Below are 27,295 nucleotides of genomic sequence, written 5' to 3' on the forward strand. Positions count from 1 at the left end.
GTTCTTCCAGACATCAATTTCAAAACATCAAGTGTCAAGCCTGTAAACATTTATAAAAGCTGCCCATTATAAATTCATCGAACTGACTGAAATCTTAAAAATGCATCTTGCTGACTTTCTATCAAATTCACCATCTTTTTATACTACAAATGTGTCAGAGAGTTTGTGCAGGATAAATGATGCTGTTATTTTCCTACCTGCTAGGCTATTGGATGATATAGAAAGCACAGGAGAGGGCGAAAGGCCCTTCACATTTGGGTTATTTTCATTCCAGACTGCCAAAGCTAAAGGTAGAGTACAATACAATACATTATACCTGACAGAAATAGCCAACAGTGGGCTGAGAGTTTTGAGAGCCCACTTCTGTATATAGCACGAAAACCGGAGCGGGAATAAACAAGCACCTGACCCATAAGTCACACGACAAGCCGTATTGATTTGGACTGTACCAGCAAACTAAATAATAGTGCCAAAGAATCAACATAATAGGCAGAATTTCATTTGCTGTCACCCTCCCTGCTCTCTAAAGCAATTTATTTGAGCTGATTGGTGAAATCGGGATGTATATAGAATACTGAGACTGTCATTGAAATGCTATTTAAGAACAGAATTGAATCGCTACAAAATCTTCACGGAATCGTCTCGTTAGCCGTCTTCAACAGCCTGTTCAAACTTATTGTTATTGGCAAAACATGACGACGCAATCTCCATCATGTCAGCACAAATCATGCGTTTCAGTTTGCTTATAGATCAAGACGTGTTTGCATGGAGACCCCTTCCTCTCTGCGCCGCATCCTAGGTAATTAGTAGATGATCACACCTTGACGATACACTAAATCTGGGGCGGAAAATTAAATCTGCAGAATTAAGCGTATGTAAATGTCGTATTACAAACAATTAGAGAAGTTACGTGAGGACAAGGAAATCAATATCAAGCATTCCCCTAAGTTATATCCCTGATAGCACACATACATCTCGGAGACATCTATTTGATGTCTGCATTTACATCTGCAAGACGTATTATTTAGGGTGTTTGCTCATCTGCAATACATCTATAGGACGTTTCCTTTTAGATGTCAAATAGATGTCTATTAGATGTCTTTAAGATGTTTATGATTAAGAAATAAGAATGTATGTAAAACTGACATCTTAAAGACATCTGTCAGACGTTTGTAGACAGCAGATGACTTTCCAGATCAAGAGATCTTGCAGACGTACGTGTGCTATCTGGGATCTGTCTGCGCTAGATATTGTATCTGTCATGTATTATCACTAGATTTCTTTGTCAGGAAACATGCTGTCACGCTGTACAATAGTACATTAGGCTACTAGAAGAACAAGACAACTCTATAGACTCTATATACATTATGAAGTTGAAGAACGTCCAGTAGGCCTATAATTAAAGCTCTGTTGCCCCCTCTTGTGTGCAGTTCTAGTTCATGTGGAAGAATAACAGTGACATAACAGGGATGAGAATCTGGAACGATTCCAGTCCCTTATGATTCCATAAACGAATTGTTTAGCACATAATTGTTTTCAAATAACATCAGTCATTCTTCCCATGTGAAAAAGACATGCACTTAAGTATACTTTTACAAAGTATACTTATTGCAGAAATAATATACTTTAAAAGAACACACATAAGTGCAAATTAAATGTTATTTTCGACGTTTAAATACATTGTAATTATAATTAACTTCAAATGTATCACATTTTAAAGTGATATTAAATGCAATAAGTTGAACTTTTGAGTGAATTTTTTTTAAACCACTTAAGTGGTACTTTTTAGTACATCTTTATATGTACTTTCATAATTGTTTCTATTGTCTTTAAAATATGGTTAAAGTGTACTACTAATGTACTAACAAGCAATTCATGTTAACTAAAATACACTTTAATGTCAGTTAACAATACACTTAAGCATGAATTAAATGTAATTTTTTCGACCAACTAAATGCATGTTATTTGTAATTGATCGCAAATATGTTAGTTTAAAATTACATTAAATGCAATTAGTTGAACTTTTGAGTGATATTTTTGAACCACTTAAGTGGGACTTTAGTATATTTTATATGTACTTTGAAATATGGTAAATATGTACTTCTCATTAAGCAATTAATGTGAACTAAAATATACTTAAATGCCATTTCAATGTACTTCAATGTTATATATCTCTGGCAATGAAGTTGAAATTTAGTATAGGCTATTTAAAAAAAAAAAAAAAAAATCTCTTAATTACCTAATTACAATCAACACAAACACAAAATTAAAAACCCACTACATTTATTGACAAAACAATCTCTGAAACAAATACACAAAAATGATTTTTGCTTATGCACAAGAAAAACCCAACACTATACACAGCTGCAACACTTTAACTCTCTTATTACAAAGAGTCTGGAGAACAATGCAAAATCACAAACATACAAAAGTACCTAATCTCGCCATCATAGAAAGAAAAATAAGACCGTTTCCTCATTGGGGACCTAAAAATGTCCACAAGGTCAAAATTTACTGGTATTACTATCCTTGTGGAGTCATTTGGTCTCCATATCTTACAGGATTACTAACACAAAAACACATAGTTAATACAAAAAATTAAGAAAAGTATCATTCGTACAACAAATGAGACCTTATTGTAAAACATTACCAAACTGTGTTAATAGTACGACAAGGCTTAAGACCAGCCCCAGACTAACATGTAATTCTGAGCTGTTTCGACTGAAAGAAACTTGCACTGACTGATCTTTAAAAATATCAGTGCCTTTGTTTTGTCTTAAGATGCACACCAGTAATGTTTTTTATAAGGCATGTTAATGAAAATGACTTAAATGTCCTAATTGAACTATGGCCTAATCTTGGCTTAGTCCAAGCCCTGTCTGTGAAACCAGGTCATAAATTCTCAAACCTGTACTAGCACCAACATTAAACAGGACCGAAAGTTTTCTACTAAAATCTTACTCCAGCATTAGTGAATGCAAGTTTGACTAAATAAATAAAGTTCCAAATGAACTTGCTGGGAAGTGGTGTTTGTCAGTGTCCCAGAAGCTCTTCATCGGCAGTAAACTTCAAATGTCATGAAGCTGCTCACCATCTCTCCACAGTCTCTGTGGAAATGTTCCAAAGAGGCAGGAAAGTTATAAAACATATCTAGTCATTATAAATGGTTCAGTTGAGTGAAAGCAATAGACACAGTTGCAGTCCAAAGTTTACCTTGCAGCATCTGCAAAATGTTAATAATTTAAGCAGTAAGAGGGTAGAGGGGTAGAATCATTAAAAAAATTGCAATTTCTGCTCAGATGAAGCAGTTTATTCTGCAAGGTGTGTGTAAACTTTTGACCACATCTGCATCACCTAAGAGGTGAATTACCTCAATCATCAGGGCAACATCGTAGTAGAATGCTGGGAGATGTTCCTTCAGATTTCCAGACCTCACCATCTTCACTGACACAGGGCTTTAAAATATATAAAAAATGTTATTCCTACTTTACAGGGAATAAAACATAACTTTATCAATTACCCAAATACAGATAAATATCCCAAAATCTATGAAAATTAAGAAAGGTACTTTCATTTTTTTCCCCTCATCGTGCCTTGCAAGCTTCTCTCGCACATCTTCATGAAGAATGTTCCTGTATTTACCACGACTGACACAGCAAAGCTGCTGTCATCTCCCTTTGGTTTTTTACCTGTAAAATATAAGATGATTAGAGGGGGATCTGTAAATGCACAGGTGGGAATATATTACTTGCAAATGGAAAATATTCAAAGCATTTAAAATCCACAGGGATAGTGAATATTACATACAAATACAGCACTCATAAATGACAATGGCGCAAGAGCTGGTGATGGAAAATTCAACAATAAATTTTATTGGATTATACTGTATAAGAAAGTGTATTTAAGTTTAGAATAAAAATAAATATCAAGTGCATTAATGCACAGTATATATTGTAGACTAAATACATTTAAAATACATTAACAAATGTAATTTTGAAGAACACACTAAAGAATGGTGAATCGAAATGAAAATAAATCATTTTACATGTGCTTTAAAATATTGATAAATATATCAAAATAAGTGTACGTATTTAAAACGCAATAAAATCATAATTATTTAAAATGTGTGTTTAAGTAATACTTAATTAGACATTTTTATAAAGTGCATTTTTAAAAAGTGCACTTAAGTATGTTAAGACATTATAGTGTACTCTCTTTAAGTACACTTAAGTGGCCTTTAATTTAGATTATATTATATTATCTGCAAGTGCACTTTTTAAAAAGTATACTTTTAATAATTGAAGTACACAAAAAGTACACTTTTACTGCAATTAAGCACACTTCTTTTTCACAAGGGTTGAGACATGGGACAATACATGTCCAGCAATTGTACCTGCTATTAGGTTTAAAAATAAAAAATATATTTTCAATTGTAAATGTTATGGGGGTTAATAATACAATGTATTTAACACAATTATCCCCTTCAATTTAATTTTATCATTATTATGTGAAATCTATGACACTTATTGTCTTCTCAGTACATCTAAAACAGTGTGTCCACAGAGAAGGGTTCAATCATTCATATGCTATAAAATGGATAAAAATGTTTTTTAATGATGAAAACTTGTTTTATGAAAAGCAACACTTAATAATGTCTCATATCAAAGCAAGGTTGTTTTTCGGTGACACGTGCATGTTTCATAAGGTTTCAAAGTTGCGTCCCACTTTTTGTCAACACCATCAATAATAAAATCAGGGAATATCAGGGGTAGCTGTCACTCTAAAGCACGGTAGGACCCCCTTGCCACAATCCTCTGCAGAGTACAACAATGTCAGACAGGCTCAGTTTGATAGTTTTAGAATATTTTAAATCCTAATGTTAATATTTCCTGTGTCACAACCATGATATGTCAACACCATCTTCCAATTTCTGAGGAAATTATTTGAAATATTTAGATCATTTTATTTTCCTGAAGCAGGTTCCATTAGCATCTAGCATCAACAGAAAAAAAACGAAATAAAATGGCTACTACATGAACTCTATTTGTTTTGTGAAAGAAATTCCAAATTTGTCAACACCGTCAGATGTCACCACCGTCAGATTTTGTGTTCCAAACATACTTAAATGTGACTCTTGTATAAAAGCTTTATGAACAATAACATACTCACTGTTTGTTGTGTTTGTTTTAATACAGTAATTGATTGATTCAATGCATTTGATAGTTAAAAAGACTACAAATTCAGGTTTTCGTCACCACTGTCAGATGTGTCAACTCCGTCAGTTCTGTCACCTCGGTCAAATGAATATTTTGATCACATTTCATTATATTTTCTATTTGTTGAGGAGTCATTGGTCACATGTGAAAGTGTAATCTGTCTGCTAACATGAGAATGTGTTTTGAAATGTTAAAAACATCTTGAATGCTGTTAAAGATCAATTTGAAATGATATTACACAGTCCAAGGTAAAAAAGCACATTTTGTTAAAAAAAGAGAAAAGTTGGGAGGTTGCATCAAAGCATAGCTCAGTAGCTTAGTACATATCAGATTCATAAATGTAGTTTCATTTGTCTGAGTACAAAGTTATTTATTTATTTTTTTTCTATTTTGCACCGTTTTGTCCCACTTCTCAAGAATGACTGATATATGAAAAATAAGTGTTCTTTAGCTGATGAGAGAATTTTAATAAAAACATTTTTACTGTCTTCCGTAAATAAGAATTCAGAATCATTAGATAGAAGGACATTTAAGAAAAGTAAAATTTGTTTTAATTTTTGTTTGCTAAGATTTTCTAAGCAAATTAAGGCCTAGTAGCCCGCCCCAATTTGGTTGTGTAAGTAGGTGGGCTGTGCTTTAAAATGGCACTGAAAATAATAATTTTTCTAATTTTTCGATTTTGGACTACGTTTTACTAGAAAACACTGTTTAAAAAAAAAAATAAAAAAAAATTTGCATTTAATTTGTCGTCACTTGACATTTCTTTGCAATTATTTGTGAAATTTACTAGCAATTTCTGAGTTTGTTCTAAAATTGTTTCAAAATTTTTTTTCCATTTTATGTGTACTCTGTCATTCCATTTTATTCAATGAAAATTCTGATTGTTCTGGCACTTTCCTCAAATTCCCATCTTGTAGCCATTCTGAAGAAGTAAAGGTCTCTATTGTATTTAGGTCATCTAGCTGCAGATTTCAACCCTTCCACTCATATGCTTCATCTAATCAGTAAGCTTTTAAGATGGTGAAACTTTGGCACATTGACCTGTTAGCAACACAGCTGCAGCAGCGGGACCGGCCCCTGCCGCGTCTCTGGCCTCATTGCAGATCAGGTCTAAGGAGATCATGGACGTTTCAAGTCCCGGGACTGAAGCTTCATCAATGGAGCCTAGTTCCAAGCTTTTCCGCTGTAGATCCGTGAGGCGTTGCATCCCTCTGGTATATAGACAGGAGCTCTACCACATCCTGTGCATGACCGGACCCCTGGTATGAAATTTTTTTCTCTCACTTACACCCATGTATGAATATAAAATATGAATCTGTTCATATTTCCATAAAGGAAACTTTATAAGTTTTGTATCAATTTCACCTCATGTGGCAAAGAATGAATCTGCAAGCCAGAAAAGCAAAGAAATGTCATTATTTCCTCCATACAGCTCAGTGCTCTCATATACTTCTCATCCACTGAGAATTCTCAGGTTGTCATTCCAGGTTGCATCGCGCATTCTGAATTATCTCTTGCCATTTGTCATAACAATGTTTTGCGGTCGCCTGGGAAACAGTGTGCTGGCTGGTTATGGAATGGCCTCAGCTGTGAGTTTATGTTTTGCTCTGCTTATTGTTTCTCTGTAGTATTACATACTGCTTTCTTTGTGGTAAAACAGAAACACTGGTGTATGAAATGCAAATGTTGGCACAGTATTGTAAAGGTTCAGCCATCAGGGGTTTGACGTATCACACACTTTTGGTTTTGAAGCTTGTGTATTGAAGTAGTTCAGAGCATGGCTGAGAAGAAGCTGATGCTTGTTATTCTGATTTATCAGACGATAAACATAACAACTGCAGCTACAGGTGGAGGTCTTGCACTGGCGGCTGACACCCTTATCTCTCAGGTATGAAAATATGCATGGCTATGCAGTGGGGTCCAACAGAATGAGACCACACCAGAGAGCTGGGATTTAAACCTAAATTGAATTAGGAAAAAAAAAGCTAAATAAAACATTGGACCCCTCTGGGGCTCCTGCAATGAAACATGAAATATATAGCATTCTATATTTTGTACCATATGAGTCATTCAGGAATACAGAATAAATTTGAAGTGTCTGAGTTCTGATCTTATGTTCTTGTCAGACCTTCGGTGGGAAGAATCTGCACCGCGTTGGCATCATCTTGCAGAGGAGTGTCCTGATCCTCCTGATCTTTTGTTTGCCCTGTTGGGGTCTGCTCATCAACACCCAGCCCCTCCTCCTGCTGCTGGGTCAAGATCCAGAGGTGGCCAGGTGATTCATTAATTTTAAATTAATTAAAATATTGTTATCTTCTTGTTCAATAGAATATATATTTTTTTGTTCATATTAAAAATGTTGTAAGATATTAAAATACATTTAATTGTGTTTGTCTTATCCTATTAGCATTGTGCTTTTCCTTGTTTTAAATGTAATTTAATGAACATTTGCTGAACATTTACTTACCCTCAGGCCATCCAAGATGTAGATGAGTTTGTTTCTTCATCTGAACAGATTTGGAGAATTTAGCATTACATGACTTGTTCACCAATGGATCCTCTGCAGTGAATGGGTGCCGTCAGGATGAGGGTCCAGATTGCTGATAAAAGCATCCCAATAATCCACAAGTAATCCACACGACTCCAGTCAATAAATTAATGTCTTGTGAAGCAAAAAGCTGCATGTTTGTAAAAACAAACAAACAAACAAACAAATGTATCATTAAGGTTCTATCACTTCTGGAAAAAATACCAATCCATAATTCATAATAATGCTGGATTACAAACACGCAGCTTTCACGTCACAAGATATTAATTGATGGACTGAACTCATGTGGATTGCTTCTGGATTATTGGGATGTTTTTATCAGCTGTTTGAACTATATTTTCAGCACATTTTCACTTTTTGGGTGAATGTCTAACAAAATGTATAGAGGTTTATACAAGAAAAACTAATATTTTTCATTGGGAAATATTCTCTAAGACATTTTGCTTCAAGAAAATATATCTTGTTAAGACATTTATGTTTTACTGGATAACAAAACAAAAATATAGATTTATTTATTGGCCAACACTAGGTTGTGTTAAAAAGTATGTGCTGAATGACTCATTGTTTACTGTTTAGAATGAATAAATCATTTTGACAAGAACCAAAAAAGCAATATTTATTCATGTTAGTGTAAAGTTAGAGATCCCCAAGGTTTTGTACAAACAAGATAGTGTCTGAGAATGACAGTCCTTCCTATCTCTAGCAAATATATTTTGGAACATATTTTCCTAAATAAATATTGACGATGGTGTTAAATGAGGCATTTTAATGTGCACAAGCACACGTTCTAATACTCAATTTAGATGCATGCCAAGATGGAAATGGCACTGCGCAGCAGATTTATTCTGCTGTATGATAACTCACAGCTCTCTTTTTAAAATCATTCATGTTCCCTTGTCCTCTAAATCACAGTTACAAATGTGTTTCTTTCCAGGATAGCTCAACTCTATGTGGTTTGTTACCTGCCAGCAGTTCCAGTGAGTCATAAAAAATAGCATAATTTTCCTCTTGCCAGCACAGTCACATAACATACATGATACAGCTTGAAATATAATACATATATACACACCCCATCTCCAACCAGCAGTTTCTCATTCTCTCTCTTTTCACACAGGCTATGTTTTTGCATCAGCTGCAAGTAGCCTATCTCCAGAACCAGGTATGCAATCTTTTTTTGGCAGATAAGTGTAGATAAGCACCTTAGCTGAGCTCTTCAAAATCTTAAAACTTGCAGAGCTCTGTAACTATCACAGTCAGCCTCCAGCTGTTACGGTATGATCTTTATTGGTAGAGATCATCTCGCTGTATGATACAGAGTGACTTCATTTGTGTCACTCAATGTAATGTCACAGCAGTGACTGTAGATCCAAAGGATGGTTTAAAAGTGGTTGTTTTGGGCTTGTAGGGAGTGATTCTGCCTCAGATGTATGCAGCCATTGCAGCCAACATTGCAAATGTGGTGACAAACTACATCCTTCTGAACTGGTTGGACCTTGGGTTATAGTAAGTTTGAAGGGTTGTAATCCCTGTCAATCATTTATACACAGTCGTGCTGTTTTGGTTATTTACACAATAGTTCTGGTTCTCAAAACAGATTGAACATATTTAATCATGAAGTAATGTAAGTACTTGAGCATTTGAACTGTTTATTCAATAGATTCGAAGACACTGATTCATTTAGGAATAAATCAAGTCACTGGCTTTATGAGTGTGTTATTGCATCATTCACTAAACCAATTCATTCAAAACACTGATTTAGGAATGATAGGCTCTAACACTTGCGACACAATTCTATGAAAATCATTCTAAGAAAAAAAAATCATGCTTTAAAAGTCATAATTGTTAGATAAAAAGTTGAAATTATAGCCTTAAAGGTCAAAATTATGACATACCAGTAGAAGTTTTGACTTAAAAAGTTGAGATAAAAAGTCATCAAAATTATGACTTAAGCCCGAGACAGACTGCACGATTTTCGGCTGTCCCAGATGAACGACTGGCATCGCGAAACAACGCCATGATTGTTCCACGATGCCAATTTTTTGTCTTTTCCCAAAAGGTTGCGAGTTCGAGTCTCAGGTCCGGCAGGAATTGTAGGCTGGGGGAGTGAATGTCCAGCGCTCTCGCCACCCTCAATACCACGACTGAGGTGCCCTTGAGCAAGGCACCGAACTCCCAACTGCTCCCCGGGAGTTTTGACTTCAAGACTCTCTAACCATTAGGCCACGACTTCCCCAAATACATATAATATACAATCATATATTCAAATCAAAATTTTGAATACTGTCATTATGACTATTTTATGATATCAACTTTTTGTGATAATTACACCAATTAAAGTCATTATTTTGACATAATTATGACTTACCACAGCATGATTTTTTTTTCTTATGTGGCAGAAAGAGGCTTCCACGTGCTTTTGCTATGGCTCTGTTTGGAACTATTTTTGTTAGCAGAGTAAAAATACTGTGATGCTCGATGGAGAGCGAAATGACATGGGTGGAGTTTGTCCTAGTCCAGCTCCACCTCTATGGATCTAATGGGTGGAGCTTGACCTAATTAGGGTTGGGGATAGGGTTAGGATGTGGCTGGACCTTCAAGCACCTATTGACTATGCACTGACCATGTTGTAACTAAAGTGTAATTTATTCAGTATTAATCGTAATCATAATCGTACTCTTATATTCGGAACAACTACACTTGTTTTAGTTTGATACTGCTTAAATTTGAATCTATACAAGGACATACAACTACTGTACCATTTTTACAGTCCTGTATTTTTCTGGCTTTTGTATTTCAGTGGATCTGCTGCTGCCAATACCATATCTCAGGTCTATATTTGTGTTTTCCTCTATGTATATATTCGCTGGAAGAAGCTCCATGTTGAAACATGGGGAGGTGAGCCAAATAGCTAGTTAAACTTACAGATAAACCAGACAAACATACTATATTGTTTAAATAAATGCATAAAATACCACTCTATGTCTGTGATATCTTTCTCTGCTCTCCACAGGCTGGTCATGTGACTCACTGCAGGAGTGGGATGGATATATGAAACTGGCCATCCCCAGTACCATGATGCTTTGCTTTGAGTGGTGGATTTATGAGGTTGGAGGATTCTTAGCAGGTGCTTTCTAAAATCTAAAGTCAAAAACAAACCTTTGTGTTAATACACAGAAGCGACTGCCTGTAAAATTAATTGAATTATGCAATTTATTAGGCCTAGACATGAAGAATGGCCTCCAATTAAAATGTCTGTTTGGATATAGTGCTTAATGTGGTTTAGGTTATTAATTTTGGCCTCAGATTATTTTTTTATGAGTGATTGCTTCAGGAAAATAGAAAATAGTTGTGTAAAAGCTTTAGCACAGAGAGAAACCACTTTAATGTAACATTATAATGCTGTTAAATGCATTCCCTTATGTCCTTCTCTTTCAGGCATGCTAGGAGAGTTGGATCTGGCAGCTCAACATGCAGTAATTATGCTGGCTTTTATAAACTACATGGTAATTTAAGCCCTAATATTTACCCAATTATAAAGTTCCTGAAGGAATATAACAGATGCTTCCGTTTTCCCACTATGTTCCTTGTCAAATAATGATTTACTTGATACATTACCAGACAAGCAAACTTTTGAACTTGAATCATAACTGTTTCCAGTATTGCTAATAATACGAAATATTTCTTGAGACTCAAACCAGTCAGCAGGAAAAAATCTGTATATTAGAATGATTTCTGAAGGATCATCTGACACTGTAGACTGGAGTAATGGCTGCTGAAAATTTGGCTTTATCAACACAGGAATAAATTACATTTTATAAAAAAATATATTAACATAGAAAAGTGATTTTAAATTATAATAATATTTTACTGCCAACATTTTTGATTAAAAAGTGTCTTTGAGCATAAGAGATGTCTTTCAAAACATAAAAACTGAACGGTACCTTTGAACAGTAATGTATTTTCCTGGGATGCCAGTTTCCATTAGGGATTCAAGGTGCGGCGTGTGTACGTGTGGGCAATGCACTCGGAGCAGGAGATACGGCCGGAGCGATCCGCACCAGCAAGGTGTCCCTCACCTGCGCAGGTTTACAAACAGTCATATTCCTTTGAGACACATTCATCTTTCATTGTCTGCTCATGTTTGACATGTCCTTTTTCTTTATCTTTTGGATGCAGCTGCCTTGGCTGTTTTGCAAGGTCTTATGCTTGCATCGACAAAAACTGTGATTGGTTTCTTATTTACATCAGACGGGTAGGTATTTGCTTTGCAAATCAGACTTGCAGTAATGATGTTCTTTAAACAGTACCGTACTGGTGATTGTGTCTTATTTTGTAGGCATATTGTGGTGCTCGTCTCCAAACTCTTGAATGTCTATTGTGTACTTCAGTTCTTTGATGGTCTTGTTGTGAGTACTTTACATTGCTATTACTTTTCTTTTTTTTTCTCAGAAGAATTGACAAGTGATTATTTTTAAGCATGGTTTTAGATGGCTGTGTTTTCCCAATGCACTGTTGTTGTTTTTTTCTTAAAGAATATATATAATGATTTTACAAAGTTGTAATTAAAACAAGATTAAAAGGAAATACCATTTCAGTCTTACCTGCAGCGTAATGTTTAAAGGGATAGTTCACCTAAAAATGAAAATTTTGTCATCATTTACTCACCCACATGAGTTTCTATCTTATTTTGAACATAAAAGAAGATATTTTAAAGAATGCTGGTAATCAAACAGTTATGGTCCCCATTGACTTCCATAGTATGAATGGGGACCAACAACTGTTTGGTTGTTCAAAATATCTTCCTCTGTGTTAAACATAACAAAGAAACTTTTGGAACAACATGAGGGTGAGTAAATGATAACAAAATTTTCATTTTTGGGTTAACTGTTCCTTTAATTCAGTGTGTTTCAGTGAAATTTGCTAACAATGTTTTTTTGGCAATAAACATATACAGTAAACAAAACATATATAATGGATAATGGAGAATATATCACCTCATTGGTGAATTGTGTTTTTGAAGCATAATTTGAACAACAATATAGTTGCCAGTTGGGTAAGAAAACATTTTGTTGGAAAAAAATCTTATGCAAGTTTTGCTCCTCGGTTAAATGTTTAGCTCAACTGGAAGGCTGTCTGTAAATGCAAAAATGTACATATCTAAATGTATTCTTTTGTTCTGTCCTCAAGTGTGTCAGCATGGGTATTCTGTTGGGTTCTGGGCAGCAGAAGATTGCAGCTGTAGCTAATTTTTTTGGGTATTACTGCATTGGACTTCCACTTGGCACCTCGCTCATGTTTGCTGCGAAATTAGACGTTGTTGGTTTGTTTTCCTTCATTTTTTCATGCTGTGATCTTATTAACAATTCAAATTGTCACTCATTGTAGCATACTCATTGATATTCTGTGACCTTGTCATCTTCTGTGGTCACCATGTTAGCATTTGGTTTCTAAATCATAATTTCATTGGGTTGAAGCACGTAGAGGACATCAGTGGATGCAGTACAGGTCCCTGCAGAATTGCATTAATGCATCTCGAGCACCCAGAACAGCATTCATTAAAACATTTCTGTAATGAGATAACAGCTGTCCTACAGCAATGTCCTCTCTTGCTTTCACAGGCTTTTGGCTGGGACTTCTCATTTGTGTATGTGTGCAGTCCAGTTTTTTCATTGCAGTCATTTTTAAGCTCAACTGGGAGAGAGTGACCAAAGAGGTACAGTATATTTCAATATTTAAGGTGTGCTTTCTATTTTTTTAAGATGTTTAGTAAAAATGAATGACAATTCACAGTCTATTTTACTTCATAATGTGTTGAAAACAGATATTCAGTGAGGGAAAAAAAATATAGGATGAGACTCTATGTCCTTCAGGATTTTATCAGATTATGAAAATTGGTTTTACATACCAAAATGGATCCAGAATGAATGTGAGTTTGATAAAACAATGTCTAATTAGTTAATTTAAAGCTGTATGTTAACATTATCCAGTAGCTTGTACTGCACAAATGCAGAAAATAAATAAAAAAATATGATTAATAATATAAAATAATAATTACATTAAATATATTATTTAAAAAATATTTTGTAGAAATTATTATTAGTATTATAGATTAAATTAGTAGTAGTATTATTATAAAAATATGATTATTTTATATATTCATATTTACAATGTGAATTTTGACTTTTTATTCAGCTTTACACTGCAGACTGATGCGTTATGTGTATTGATTGTTAAGTAAAGCTGATAAAAACATATTTTTTTTTGCTTTCTTGCAATTACAGTTATTTCCTTCCAAAAATGCAAGTGTAATTTTAGTTAAAATCTCCCAGCTTTGAATTCTTTTGTTCTCATCAATTATATGGCATGATGAATGTACATCCATAATATTTCAGGCAGTTGAAAGAGCTGGAAAACGTAAAATACCTGCAGTGTCAACTCCGGATAGTCTCACAGCGAGGCACAGAGAGGTATGTCTGATGACTTTTACTGTATTTTAACACAAAACATCTCTGAAAACTGATCTTGATGTCTTGTCTGCTCTCAGAGTGTGGATGAGTACATGAGCATGAACTCAAATGATCAGAACGAGGAGCCAGATGTGGAGGAAAAGCTCTCTACCGCTCAGCTGATCCTCAGGAGGGGTCTGACCACCCTCGCTGCTCTTCTCATCCTAGCTGTAGGGATAGCTGTCCATCTCATTGTACCTTTACCTGAGGTGTCTTATGCTGTCAGAGCAAATACTACTTTGGATTCAAACTTTACTACGCCTTCATCTCTCATCCATTCAACTTCAATCTCAGTCTGAAAACCAGAGCCTAGAGCTATAGCTGTTTATACATATATCCCAGGTATTTTCTGTTTAGCAATTTCTAGAAAGTTATAGTTTCCAAAACACATTTAATAATTTCTGAAGCATTACATACATGAGGTTTAAAAAAAGTAATAAAAACAAACAGAAAATGCAAATATATTTGGTTTTAAGAATAGTTAGTTTTATTTGAAAAGGCAAAACACTGATTAAGAAAATGTTTTATTTGAAAACCTGCCTACTTCTTTTTTTTTTTTTAAATTTCCTTTCGGTTTTTCAAAATTGTATATTTTATTTACAATTTTTAAATTTCCAGCTTGCAGCAGCATTTACTGATGTTTTGGACTCTCGTGTTTGACTGAAATTGTTTGAGAACAACATTGATAGTATAATCTATTACATCTTAACCTTTTCCCCAGGGATTCATGGGGCCGAAAGTCATTTGTACGGTCACCTTGAATGAAACAGTCCCATCGGCTGACCATGTTCTGCCGTAATGAGAAAGGAAAATGCCACAATCCTTAGAAAAAATCAGGGCTTTGTACCCTTTTCCTATTTTACTCATGTCCTCTGACACTTTTATGTTAGAATTTCTGAAAAAAGAAACAAAATACAAAGCACTTTTACATGTATTTTTAAACATCATTGTCAGACCTCTGTCCGTGTCATGTGTTCCCACCTCTTGTTTCCATATTTGGTTTGTTTCCTGTCCTCGTCTAGTGTGATTATTAGTTAATTCCATTCAGCTGTGTTTGTCTCTATCTATGATTATTATGTGTATTTATAGTCCTGTTTGTTCAGTTTAATTTCATCTGGTCTACTTGTTACTCCCCGGTGTTCCTGTCTGTCTCAGCCTTGCCTTGTCTTGCCCTGCCTTGTTTGGATTCATTAAAGACTTTTGATTTGAGTTTACTCCTCGTCTGCGTGTTCCTGTATCCTCCTCGTGCATGCACCGTGGCAATCTAGCTTTGTATAATATGCAACAAATACAACTGCAGAGTTTTCAATCATGAACAGTCTGAATCATATTTTATATAATCTTGCATTCCTGATTTGATTTGTTTTGGTTATATATATATATATATATATATATAAACAGTTTAAAGGTGAAAATGATAAAACCGATGTTCTGATATTCATTCATCCTTAGCACACATCCTTAATATTTTAAACATAATTTAAAAGAATAAAAGGAGACATATTGGTGCATGCGCAATATTTATTTGGCAAATGAAAGAAAAGTTTTAATTAAAATGACTAAAATGACATACGTTATGTTAAAATGTTATGTTAAAATGTATATACGATGTTAAAATTCATGTGTGCAGCTATAGCCACTCAGAGCAGCTGTTACAACATCTTTTTCTTTTTCTCTCTCTTTTTTTTTTTTCTTGAAATCTTGCCAGAACTTTCAGCTTTGTGAACATCACACTGGTTCAAAGGTTGGTGTGAGGCACTGAGGAGGAAGGGAAAAACATGTTAATCTTTGCCTTTCTCCTTAAAAAAGTAATCTTTTTAATGAAATCATATCTACTGTATATGATGGTCCAACACGTGTGAGTCTAATGTATGTTAGTTTAGGTATTAGTCACTCATGAAATTGATTCTTGGAACCTGATTGATGACTCACTGATTTGTTTGTAAATGTTCTTGGCTGTGAGATGCACTATATGAAGGAACAAAACTAAATAGATCTACAATTACATTGACATTACCGGCAAACAACAATCGAAAGCCAGTTGTAATGATAAACAAATCTTGGCTTTTAAATGTTAAAGTCTGTTTGTGGCTCTAGCTTGAAAGAGCAGCTGGATGAATCATTTCATATGGGTTAATGGAGGGGGATGTGAAAAAGAGGAAAAGAGAGATAATGTAAATAAGGCAAAAATATTTGTCATTAAAATCTGAAGGTCATTGAAAGTGAAAAGACCAAAGGTTATGTGGAGTATTAAAAAAAATGATGATTTAGTAGTACAAGTTTTATGCAATATATATATATATATATATATATATATATGCTTTTACACCCTGTATTGTTTAATGTTTTAAAGACATCTCTTATGCTCACCAAGACTGCATTTATTTGATAAAAATACAGAATGCTGTGTAGAGTTTTCATATGTACTCCAGAGAACCCTCCACTAGTAAACGTTCCACCAAGCTGTGATACAATAAGTCAATAATTGAAGTATAACAATAAGTAATATGTAACACTTTTTTCAAAGTAGGAACTTTGTTGTTATGGTGGAGCTAGAGCCAGCTGTAACTCGGGCATGGGTTACAGAGTTAGAGGTCTTCTGCTGTTAAATACACTAAACTATAAATACTCAACACAACTCAATACTGGCTATATTAAATATAATCATTATTCTTATTACATTTATATGTTGCAAATACAGTTTTTAATCAACTTGTAATTAGATTTTAAAAATAACTGATTGATCTTGTGAAACAATCTATCGTCACACAATGCAACTCTTTGCCAGGACTGCAAACATCCTCCTCCCATCCTGTGGATTAAATCAAAGCTTCTCATTGTCTTCACCTCAGTTAATCAGTAAGCCTTCAAAGGTGCTGAATGCGGACCTGAAGAATGAACAGCGGTTGAAGGGCCCCTTAAGTCTATGAAGCAAAGCCAGGCCTCTTACAGAGTCTTCGAGGATCACAACTGAGAAGATCATGGACGCCTCGAGTCCCAGAACTGATGGTGTATCAATGGAGCCCAGTGCCAAGCTGTTTTGCTGTGGTTTTGTGAGGCGTTGCATCCCTCTGGTGTATAGAGAAGAGCTATACCACATCCTGCACATGACTGGACCCCTGGTGAGAAGTCTGTCACACACACATCATGATAATGTGCTATGCTTGTTTTGTATGAATAGTAGAGAGCTGGCAGAGAAATGCAGCTGCTTATACCAAAATTATCCATTACTGAATAGACCATGATCTGTTTTGGGTAGAGTTTGTATTATGTCTTCATGCATGTCCATTTGAATATAAATGAATCCTGGATGAGCTGATTCTTGATTGTTAAATGCATCCATAATAATGTATGATATGTCTTGCATCTTGCATAAAATAAATACTGTATAAAAATATGCCTGTCAAAAATAGACTGGAAATCACATTAAGAGTATGGGATATTTAATATATTTGATATATAAGAGTAAGGATATTTCATTTAAAGAAATTGGTTTACAAATAAACTTCTCTCAAGAATCTTCACAGAGGTACTTTGTTTTTCATCTTCGACTTTGTACTTTCACAGCCATAATCCATGCGAGTCCAGAACTTTCATCTTCATTTTGTGCTAAATATTTCTTTGTTTGTATTCTTAGCTTGTGTGCCGGTTCCTGAATTTCCTCCTTTTCTTTGTGGTGACAATGTTCTGTGGCCGCCTGGGGAACACTGTGCTAGCGGGTTACGCCATGGCCTCAGCTGTAAGATCTGTTTGATTCAAAACTTCTGCCGGCCAATACGTGTTATGGACCACATTATGAATATGTGCAATATAGTTATAGAGCATTAAGTAAGATGTGTTCGATTTGTTTTCCAGACAATAAATGTAACAGCTGCAGCGACGGGGTTGGGACTTGCTTTGGCATGTGACACTTTGGTATCACAGGTGTGTTTTATATACAAATAGCACTCCAACTGCTTAATAAAATAATAAACCAAAAGCCTGAAATAAAAAAAGAGTTAAATAATGAAAGGACTACCATGAATCACACACAATTTTTTGACTAATGAACATGAGGCTGTGAGGGACTGAAGTACAGTGTGTTTAATGGGGCTTGTTCTGTTGTTTAACAACATACCGATTGTTCAGCTGACAAAATGTCTTTCCGAAAAAATCTTTCAGTGGACAAAAACTCCATAAACAGATGTGAAAATTGTTATCTATCAGTTTTATTCAGTGCCTGCTTGTTAGTTTATCCGTCAGAGCCTCATTCTCATCTGTGAGAAATTCAATATGGCGTCTAACCTAAGGTCTATAAATAACTTGTATTTATTATGTTAAAATACTTCAAAGGCATTAGAATACAAATGATTCTCAATTGTTATATTGTCTTGCATTCCCTATAGATTAAATGCTGTATAACATTATGGAAAGAAATCGTCATAAATAGCAGATTTTATGCATTATTTCCATTATAGATCAGTTAAAGTAATTGGTAAAAACAAGATTCTGTCATAACATTTATAGTCATAAGACATTCTTAGGTTGATTCCCCCAAACCTTTAACACACGTCAGAGTAAAAGGTATAACGCTTTCACTGAAGCAAAGGTGAAAAAATCTAAAATGTACATTTTTGTACTTAAATTATCTCCATGACGGTATATAATAGTACTTTAAAGGTTCATATTAGTACTTTATTAAATGACATATTAATGATTATTTACTTACATACCCAAAAAGTACGTTAATACCTTTTGAAAAGGTATTGTTCGAGTGAAGGTTTTGTACCTTGTTTTCTAAGAGTGTGTAGTAAAATAACTAATAGTTAATAGCATCTTGCCCTCAGACATTCGGGAGTAAGAACCTTCTCCGTGTAGGCGTCATCCTGCAGAGAGGCATCCTGATTCTGACGCTCTTCAGTTTGCCCTGCTGGGCTTTGCTTGTGAACACCCAGCCTCTCCTTCTCTATCTGGGGCAGGACCCCGAGGTGGCCAGGTGACCGGCGCACTCTTTAACACACACTGACTATATTTGGATTGATATTGACTGTTGAATGCTTAAACTGAACATTGATGCACTGGAGTACACTATGGAGACTGACTGACTGACTGACTGACACTTTCTCTCTTTCAGGATTGCACAGCTGTATGTGATTGTATATTTGCCAGCAATTCCGGTAAGGTCCACTAATGGATGATTATGGGTCGCATTTACAGCCCAGATGAACTCAAATCAAATAATTCTTTGGATACATTGCTGTTCATCCACATCCTGTCCCATGTCTATATTACAGGCCATGTTTCTGTATCAGCTGCAACTGTCATATCTTCAGAACCAGGTACAAAAAATGATTAAGTAAATCAACAACTTAATAACTGCATTCAGTTCTTGTATGTTGAATTTGTCATGCTCATGAACCCTCTGCAGGGAGTGATCAAGCCTCAGATGTATGCATCTGCAGTTGCCAATGTTGCCAATGTGATAGTGAACTACTTTCTGCTGTACTGGTGGGATTTTGGAGTCTAGTGAGTATAAATGTTTTCCATATTATTTATGTGATTTTTCACATGTCTTTGGTTTTCGATATTTTCATATTTTTCTGTTCATTTTTAGTGGATCTGCTGCTGCAAACACCTTTGCTCAGGTTTTTAATTGTATTGCCCTGTTTTGTTTCATCCGCTGGCAGAAGCTCCATGAAAAAACTTGGGGAGGTGAGTTTTGTGGATGCTACTTTGAAACTGTAGTTTGCAAAGCTACTTGTTTGTCTATTTTTAAACAACCTCAAGCTACTTTTTGTTACTTTGGTCTTTTCTGGAAAAAAATTACATTTTGAATGATGTTTAGGGCAAACCAGTAATTCGGATTTAAGCATGACAGGGAGCATCTTTGGAATGATTCGATTGAATTAGACTTTTCACGGCTGTCTACTAGGGGTCGATTCACTGGAATAATTATTTCGTATATATATATTCTTCCATGGCAGAGAAAAAACAAGCACATGAACTAAATTGAATAAAACTTTCCAAGAAAATAAATTGAATCAGACTAACGCTTCTCACTAAAATGAATCGCTTATAGGAAAGTTTCTGAAGAGCGCATTTGTCCATTCAGCTTGTTACTGACAACCTACTAAATATTCGTATAGCTGAAAGGTTAGTATACTGTTGCTACATTTGCTTATTTACTTCTGAATGCAGGTCCCTGTGTGAAGGATGGTTGGGTCGTGAAGGTTCAAAACACACTCAGACTTAGAATTTCTTTTCATAGAGCTTGGGGAAAAATAGTTACTCTGTAGCTCATTTCTTAGTGTTTTCCTTTTCCTCCAAAAGGGTGGTCTTCCGAAGCCTTGCAGGATTGGGGGTCCTACATGAAGCTGGCCATTCCTAGCACACTGATGACCTGTTTTGAATGGTGGATCTATGAAGTTGGAGGCTTCTTGGCAGGTACATTCCATGGTTGTAATAGTGAACTAAAACCATAGAAAAATAAAAACATATATAAAATATCGATAAGAACTATTATAGTATATCAATAGTTGTAACAGTGGCATATTCACAGTACAAAAAATAAATACGCTTACGTTTGTATACCTAACCAGTTTGCTTATAATATTGTTTTTTCATTGAATCATTCCCTGATGAATAACTCTCCTCTTCCCATCAGGAATGCTGAGTGAGATGGACCTGGCTGCTCAACATGTGGTTATAATGCTGGCGTACATCAACTACATGGTGTGTTTGAGAATATTCTTATTATCATAAAAAATGTGCCTTTTCCTTTTCATGATGGTGCTGTTTTTGGTCACCTCCTTTCTTATATGCCAGATCCCATTAGGAATGCAAGGTGCTGCGTGTGTTCGTGTGGGAAACGCACTTGGAGCTGGGGAAACAGCTGCTGCTATCCTCACCAGCAAGGTGTCTCTCATCAGTGCAGGTAAAAACATTACATATCAATCATTCGCAAGCCTGTCATGCAGCACCAGTTGATATCATGTAAACACGTTCATTTTGTTCCCCAGCTGTTATAGCAATCTTTCAAGGTTTTGTTCTGGGCTCGACAAAAACAGTCATTGGCTACATATTCACTTCCGATGAGTAAGCCACTTATCTCATTATTTCAAGCACAAAAATAAAAAAATATAAATATTTGTTGTCATAAGTACACTTTAACAAATCTGTAAACACTCTAGTCTTCAAATTAAGAATTAAGATTTAACAGAAACAATGTCAACAACAGCTGTGTTTCAACTATCCATTTTGTGATGTTTGTCATATTTAGGGCCATAGCAGAGCTTGTGTCTCACCTACTGAACATCTACTGCCCTCTTCAGTTCTTTAATGGAATACTGGTGAGTTCTACGCAACTTTTTTTCTCATTTTTATCAGTGACTGTATATAAATTGAGAGGAGAATGGACCACATGCATTAAAATGAATGGGATAATCTGTAATGGGTAGGAATGAAAGTCCTGCCTTTTAGTTGAAGAAACATTTTAGCATGAATTGAACTAAAGAAGCCCAACTTATGATGCCTTTGTTGCAGTATTATTTTACTATCATTGATATAATACCATAGTTTTTGTTAAATTTTAAATTATATTTTATATTTTAAATTATTTTATATTCAATGTTTAAAATATATAAATTGTATTTTATTTGAATTATTATTTTTAGTTTTCTTGTAAAAGTTTTAGCAATTTTGTTGTTTTTGTCATGTTGCTATAAATGTCTGTATATTTTCATAATTTTTTATTCATTGTTTTTAGTTGTTTTAGTATTTCAAGTTGAACTAAAAAAATTACTGAAATAACTGAAATAAAATTTATGTAATATATATGTGCCTGTGTGCAATTACTGTATTAAAATGAATATTCAAGTCAAGTCACCTTTATTTATATAGCACTTTTTACAATGCTTTACAGTGTTAAACAGGAAAAAAGTGTGTGTTGATAATGCAGGAGGATAATAGTAAACAGTCAATTTTTCAGTTAAAGTCAGTTCATTGTTGATTTAGTGATATCATCAAGCTAAGTTCAATTCTCTTCAAATAGTGTCTGTGCAATCAAGCTGACAATATTGCCAGAAATTAAGTTCATATTATATGTAATTTTTTTTTGGTTGGTTTATGTGTATTTGTGTATATTATGAGTTGTATTACCAGTGTTGGCCCAGATCCGGCCCACATCTGTTCCGCATGGATTTCACACAGGCCAGATGTGGGCCGGATCTGGGCCAATGTTGCTGTCTGGGCCTGTATTACAGTTGTTGTTTTTTTTCTTTCAGTGTGTTGGCATGGGCATTCTTCTTGGCACAGGGCAGCAGAAGATAGCCGCTATTGCTAACCTCTTTGGCTACTACTGCATTGGACTCCCATCGAGCATTGTTTTGATGTTCACAGCTAAATTACAAGTTGCTGGTTCGTATAAATGCATCATATTGGCTCTTGTCACAATCACTGGTATTCAATTACAGAGAACCTTTTAATATTTACAATTATTTACTCTCTGCTCTTTCAGGCTTTTGGCTGGGCCTCCTTATTGCAGTATTTTTGCTCGCAATTTTTTTCATTGTGGCTATTTTCAAATTAAACTGGAAGAAAATGACAGAAGAGGTAGGCATATCAGGTCTATAATTATGCTGCTCATGATCATGAGCTGAGTTGACGACTAAAAGAGGTTCTTTCTCTTTTAAAGGCAATTGAGCGTACAGGAAAGAGTGCAAATGGAGCTGCAAATGGAGCAATGACCCCAAATCATCGCAACAGCTTCTACCAAGTGGTGCTCAATGCAGAGGTATTTTTCTGTCTTTGTCATTTTTATTTTTAATAATCAACAAAAACTAGAAGTTTAGTTAAAAAAAATTATGTATTCAAAATCTCTGCTAATTTTCATACATACAGTACATATTTAAAGGGATGGTTCACCAAAAATAAAAATTGTTATTTGCTCATCCTCATGTTGTTCCTATGATAACTGTCTAAGACTTCATTTGCTTTTCACAGAAGAGATTAAGATATTATGAAAAATGTTTCAACAGTCGTGTCCATATAATGAAAGTCATTGGGGTCAAAAACATAATTGTACCTAATTCACATTGATTGTGTTGAAAAACGCTTACAGTCTAAGAATGGGATCTTACAGTTTCAGAATGGGAATGGATATGTGGTTGTGAGCTCTCAAGACCAGGATGAGGGGCTCAACCATACTGTGGTGAACGAGGGGCCAAACGTGACTCAAGTGGAGGAAAAGCCCGCAGTTCTGCTCTCTACCGCTCAGCTGATCCTCAGGAGGGGTCTGACCACCCTCGCTGCTCTTCTCATTCTAGCTGTAGGGATAGCCGTCCATCTCATTGTGCCTTTACCTGAGGTATCTTATGGTGCTGGTGCAAATTTTACCTTGGACTCAAACTTTACCACAGCCACTCCCATCTATTCAGTGAGTATCGTTTGAAACCTGGACCTCAGATAGATTCACTGTGAATATCACTTTGCTGTGAACATGAGAGGTAATGAAGAAATTGTATTGAATTGAATTTTCACATTGGTCTCAGGCTGTATATTGTGACCTAAACAGATGATCATATTTTTATTCTGTGTGCACTTGCTTTGTCCACAGCATTAGGCCGAGTAGTAAGAAAATTGAGCAGCTTAGCAGGAAAAGGTCTGTTCCCCAGTGACACAGTCATATAATCTCTTCAGTTGACATTTCTAGTCAGGCAGCTGGAGAGATGCTGCCAAAAAGAAGACATTCTATAAAGCTGCTGTCATATATTGAGAAATCTGTATTATTAAACATGGTGGAATGGTGGAAACTCAAAGCAAACGTTGTCAATTGCACGTGGAACCTTCCTAAGGAATCCTGCCTGCCTATATTAAGGGGCTGTTCAAACAGAACATGTTTTTGTTTAAAAGTGTGAGTTACAAAAGAGATTAGATTACAAATAAATGAGTGGGTGGATTTATAGCACATTTATGCTTGTTTTTTTTCACACACTGCGGCCACACAACTGTGTTCAAACACCTTATGAAAGTGATTTTTGCATAATAGGTCCCCTTTAATACTTTGTCCGTCCAAAATACTAAAGCTCCATCCTAAGCCTACTAATATACACTGAACACATTTTTGTTTAAAAGTGTGAGTTACAAGACTCACAAAAAAAAAAGTTTAACATCTTTTAACTTGAGTGCTGCATTTTTAGAATACAGTGTCTTGCATGAGATGCTTCAAAAGACATGAGATGCAAGCACAACTGTCAGAAGCTTTCTGTGTGAACAGCCCTTTACACTGCCTTGACTCTTGTGTTTTTAAACACAAAAAACACATTCTGAAAGAATGGTCCCTAAATGGTTTACACTGGAAGCGTCAAAGCAAATGTTCCGATCATTTTTAGTTTTAAATTTAAGTGGCTTTGTGCATAAACTGTATGCACCACTTATATATACTACATTATCTACTTTTTATCATTAAAGGGGACCTATTATGCTCTTTTTTACAAGATGTAAAATAAGTCTCTGATATCCCCAGAGTGTGTATGTGAAGTTTTAGCTCAAAATACCCCACAAATAATTTTTCATAGCTTGTTAAAATTGCCACTTTTAGGGTTTGAGCCATAGACTCTGATTTTGAAGCCGTTTCAAAGTCAGTCATCTGATTACACTGTGCATAATAAATTTGCGTTTATGAATTACACAGACAGAGAGCACAGCACCATAAAAATAACAACATAGCTGGTCTCATGGTGCATGGCATGCTATCACAAACTTCACAAGTCCCACTCGTGATTATGAGCTCAACAAACTCAAGCGATGGGCTCACATTGCTTTCATATGCAACTTTTAACTACCACATTCCTATTCACGATCATTAATGAAGACAGCACCAGAGAAAACAGACAGAGACAATGGTAGCTTTAGCATCATTAGCCTTACAGAGTGCCAAGAAGCTCTTTCAGAAAGGCAATTTGGAAAACAAACGCATGATACTTACTTTGTCTGGAGCTGACGTTCGCGCACGAAGTGTTGGTATTGATCTCTATACGTATTGGGGACTTTACCGATTTTTTCCAGGACATTTCCTCAGAAAATGAAACTTAACCACAGTGTCCACAGTGGCTCTGATGGAGGGAGTCTATGGAGACTCCTATGCTCTTTAGTGCATCCCAAAACACAACACTTGAAAAGCCTCTTTGGCGCTGACATAATCAGTAACGTTAATGGCGGAGGCGGACCGCAGCTTCTCACTCAGGGCTGTGTCTATGCTTATAGGGCAGCATCACTAATGGGCAGGACTTATTCCCCTCGGTGACGTAAACCGAGGGAGAATCTGAAACAGCTCGTTCTGACAGACTGTTTATGACTTTATTAGATTACAAATAAATGAGTGGGTGGATTTTTACCATTATAGGCTTGTTGTTTTCACACACTGCGGCCACACAACTGTGTTCAAACACCTTATAAAAGTGATTTTTGCATAATAGGTCCCCTTTAATACTTTGTCCGTCCAAAATACTAATGCTCCATCCTAAGCCTACTAATATACACTGAACTAAATTATAAACACAACACTTTTGTTTTTGCCCCCATTTTTCATCAGCTGAACTCAAAGATCTAAGACTTTTTCTATGTACACAAAAGGCCTATTTCTCTCAAATATTGTTCACAAATCTGTCTAAATCTGTGTTAGTGAGCACTTCTCCTTTGCCAAGATAATCCATCCACCTCACAGGTGTGGCATATCACGATGCTGATTAGACAGCATGATTATTGCACAGGTGTGCCTTAGGCTGGCCACTGGGATGTTTTCAGCTTCCAGGAATTGTGTACAGATCCTTGCAACATGGGGTCATGGATAAATGGCACAACAATAGGCCTCAGGATCTCGTCACGGTATCTCTGTGCATTCTAAATGCCATCAATAAAATGCACCTGTGTTCCATAACATACGCCTGCCCATACCATAACCCCACCGCCACCATGGGCCACTCGATCCACAACGTTGACATCAGCAAACCGCTCACCCACACAACACCATGGGTTTCTGCCATCTGCCCTGTACAGTGAAAACTGGGATTCATCTGTGAAGAGAACACCTCTCCAAAGTTCCAGATGCTATCGAATGTGAGCATTTGCCCACTCAAGTCGGTTACGACGACGAACTGCAGTCAGGTCGAGACCCCGATGAGGATGACGAGCATGCAGATGAGCTTCCCTGAGACATTTTCTGACAGTTTGTGCAGAAATGTTTTGGTTATGCAAACCGATTGTTGCAGCAGCTGTCCGGGTGGCTGGTCTCAGACGATCTTGGAGGTTAAGATGCTGGATGTGGAGGTCCTGGGCTGGTTAACTGGTCAGCTGGTCTGCGGTTGTGAGGCCGGTTGGATGTACTGCCAAATTCTCTGAAACGCCTATGGAGACGGCTTATGGTAGAGAAATGATCATTCAATTCACGGGCAACAGTTCTGGTGGACATTCCTGCAGTCAGCATGCCAATTGCACGTTCCCTCAAAACTTGCAACATCTGTGGCATTGTGCTGTGTGATAAAACTGCACATTTTAGAGTGGCCTTTTATTGTGGCCAGCCTAAGGCAACACCTGTGCAATAATCATGCTGTCTAAGCAGCATCTTGATTAGACACTATTTTCCTTTTTTGATATTGTGCAGTTGCTTTGACACAATTTACATTGCATAAAGAGCCTTGACTTGACTTGACATATATGCTGATATGCCTCTCCACAGCTCTGCTGTCATATTGTTTGTTGCTAACTTGTTATATGTAAATGTTTGATCCACCTATAGGCCATTAAGATTAACTAATCATAGGAATTTACCTGGTTAAACAGTCTGATGTGATTGTGACTCTGGGCTGTGTTCAGATAAGTGTCACATGTGGAAGGGTAATTCAGCTGTAGGGAGCAAAGAGTGACATTAGTGGGGATTGTTTCATTGGAACTGATAAAGTCAGTGACATGATTTAAATTGAACAAGACATATAAAAACATGCATGCCCTGTGCTGGGCAGTCAGGGGTTTCAGCACTCCCCGTTTATAAT

General features: G+C 35.9%; 1 protein-coding gene across 1 annotated transcript; it reads left to right on the forward strand.

The window, feature by feature from the left end:
- Nucleotides 1-6,337: 6,337 nt before the first annotated feature.
- LOC306851711 (uncharacterized protein) lies at nucleotides 6,338-23,697 on the forward strand (the record flags this gene model as incomplete). Its single annotated transcript, XM_079388152.1, has 35 exons — nucleotides 6,338-6,478; nucleotides 6,704-6,805; nucleotides 7,036-7,104; nucleotides 7,343-7,491; nucleotides 8,699-8,741; nucleotides 8,879-8,923; nucleotides 9,170-9,267; nucleotides 10,562-10,659; nucleotides 10,775-10,888; nucleotides 11,200-11,267; nucleotides 11,740-11,848; nucleotides 11,941-12,016; nucleotides 12,101-12,170; nucleotides 12,952-13,084; nucleotides 13,383-13,477; nucleotides 14,157-14,231; nucleotides 14,309-14,563; nucleotides 17,123-17,129; nucleotides 17,223-17,392; nucleotides 17,908-18,009; nucleotides 18,126-18,194; nucleotides 19,097-19,245; nucleotides 19,384-19,426; nucleotides 19,544-19,588; nucleotides 19,678-19,775; nucleotides 19,864-19,961; nucleotides 20,580-20,693; nucleotides 20,914-20,981; nucleotides 21,075-21,183; nucleotides 21,269-21,344; nucleotides 21,529-21,598; nucleotides 22,532-22,664; nucleotides 22,765-22,859; nucleotides 22,942-23,040; nucleotides 23,395-23,697. The coding sequence occupies 35 exons, from the start codon at nucleotides 6,338-6,340 to the stop codon at nucleotides 23,695-23,697; spliced, it is 3,588 nt and encodes a 1,195-aa protein (XP_079244278.1).
- Nucleotides 23,698-27,295: the final 3,598 nt, after the last annotated feature.

This window comes from Barbus barbus (genome assembly GCF_936440315.1).
Source record: "Barbus barbus genome assembly, chromosome: 31".
Lineage (NCBI taxonomy): Eukaryota > Metazoa > Chordata > Actinopteri > Cypriniformes > Cyprinidae > Barbus > Barbus barbus.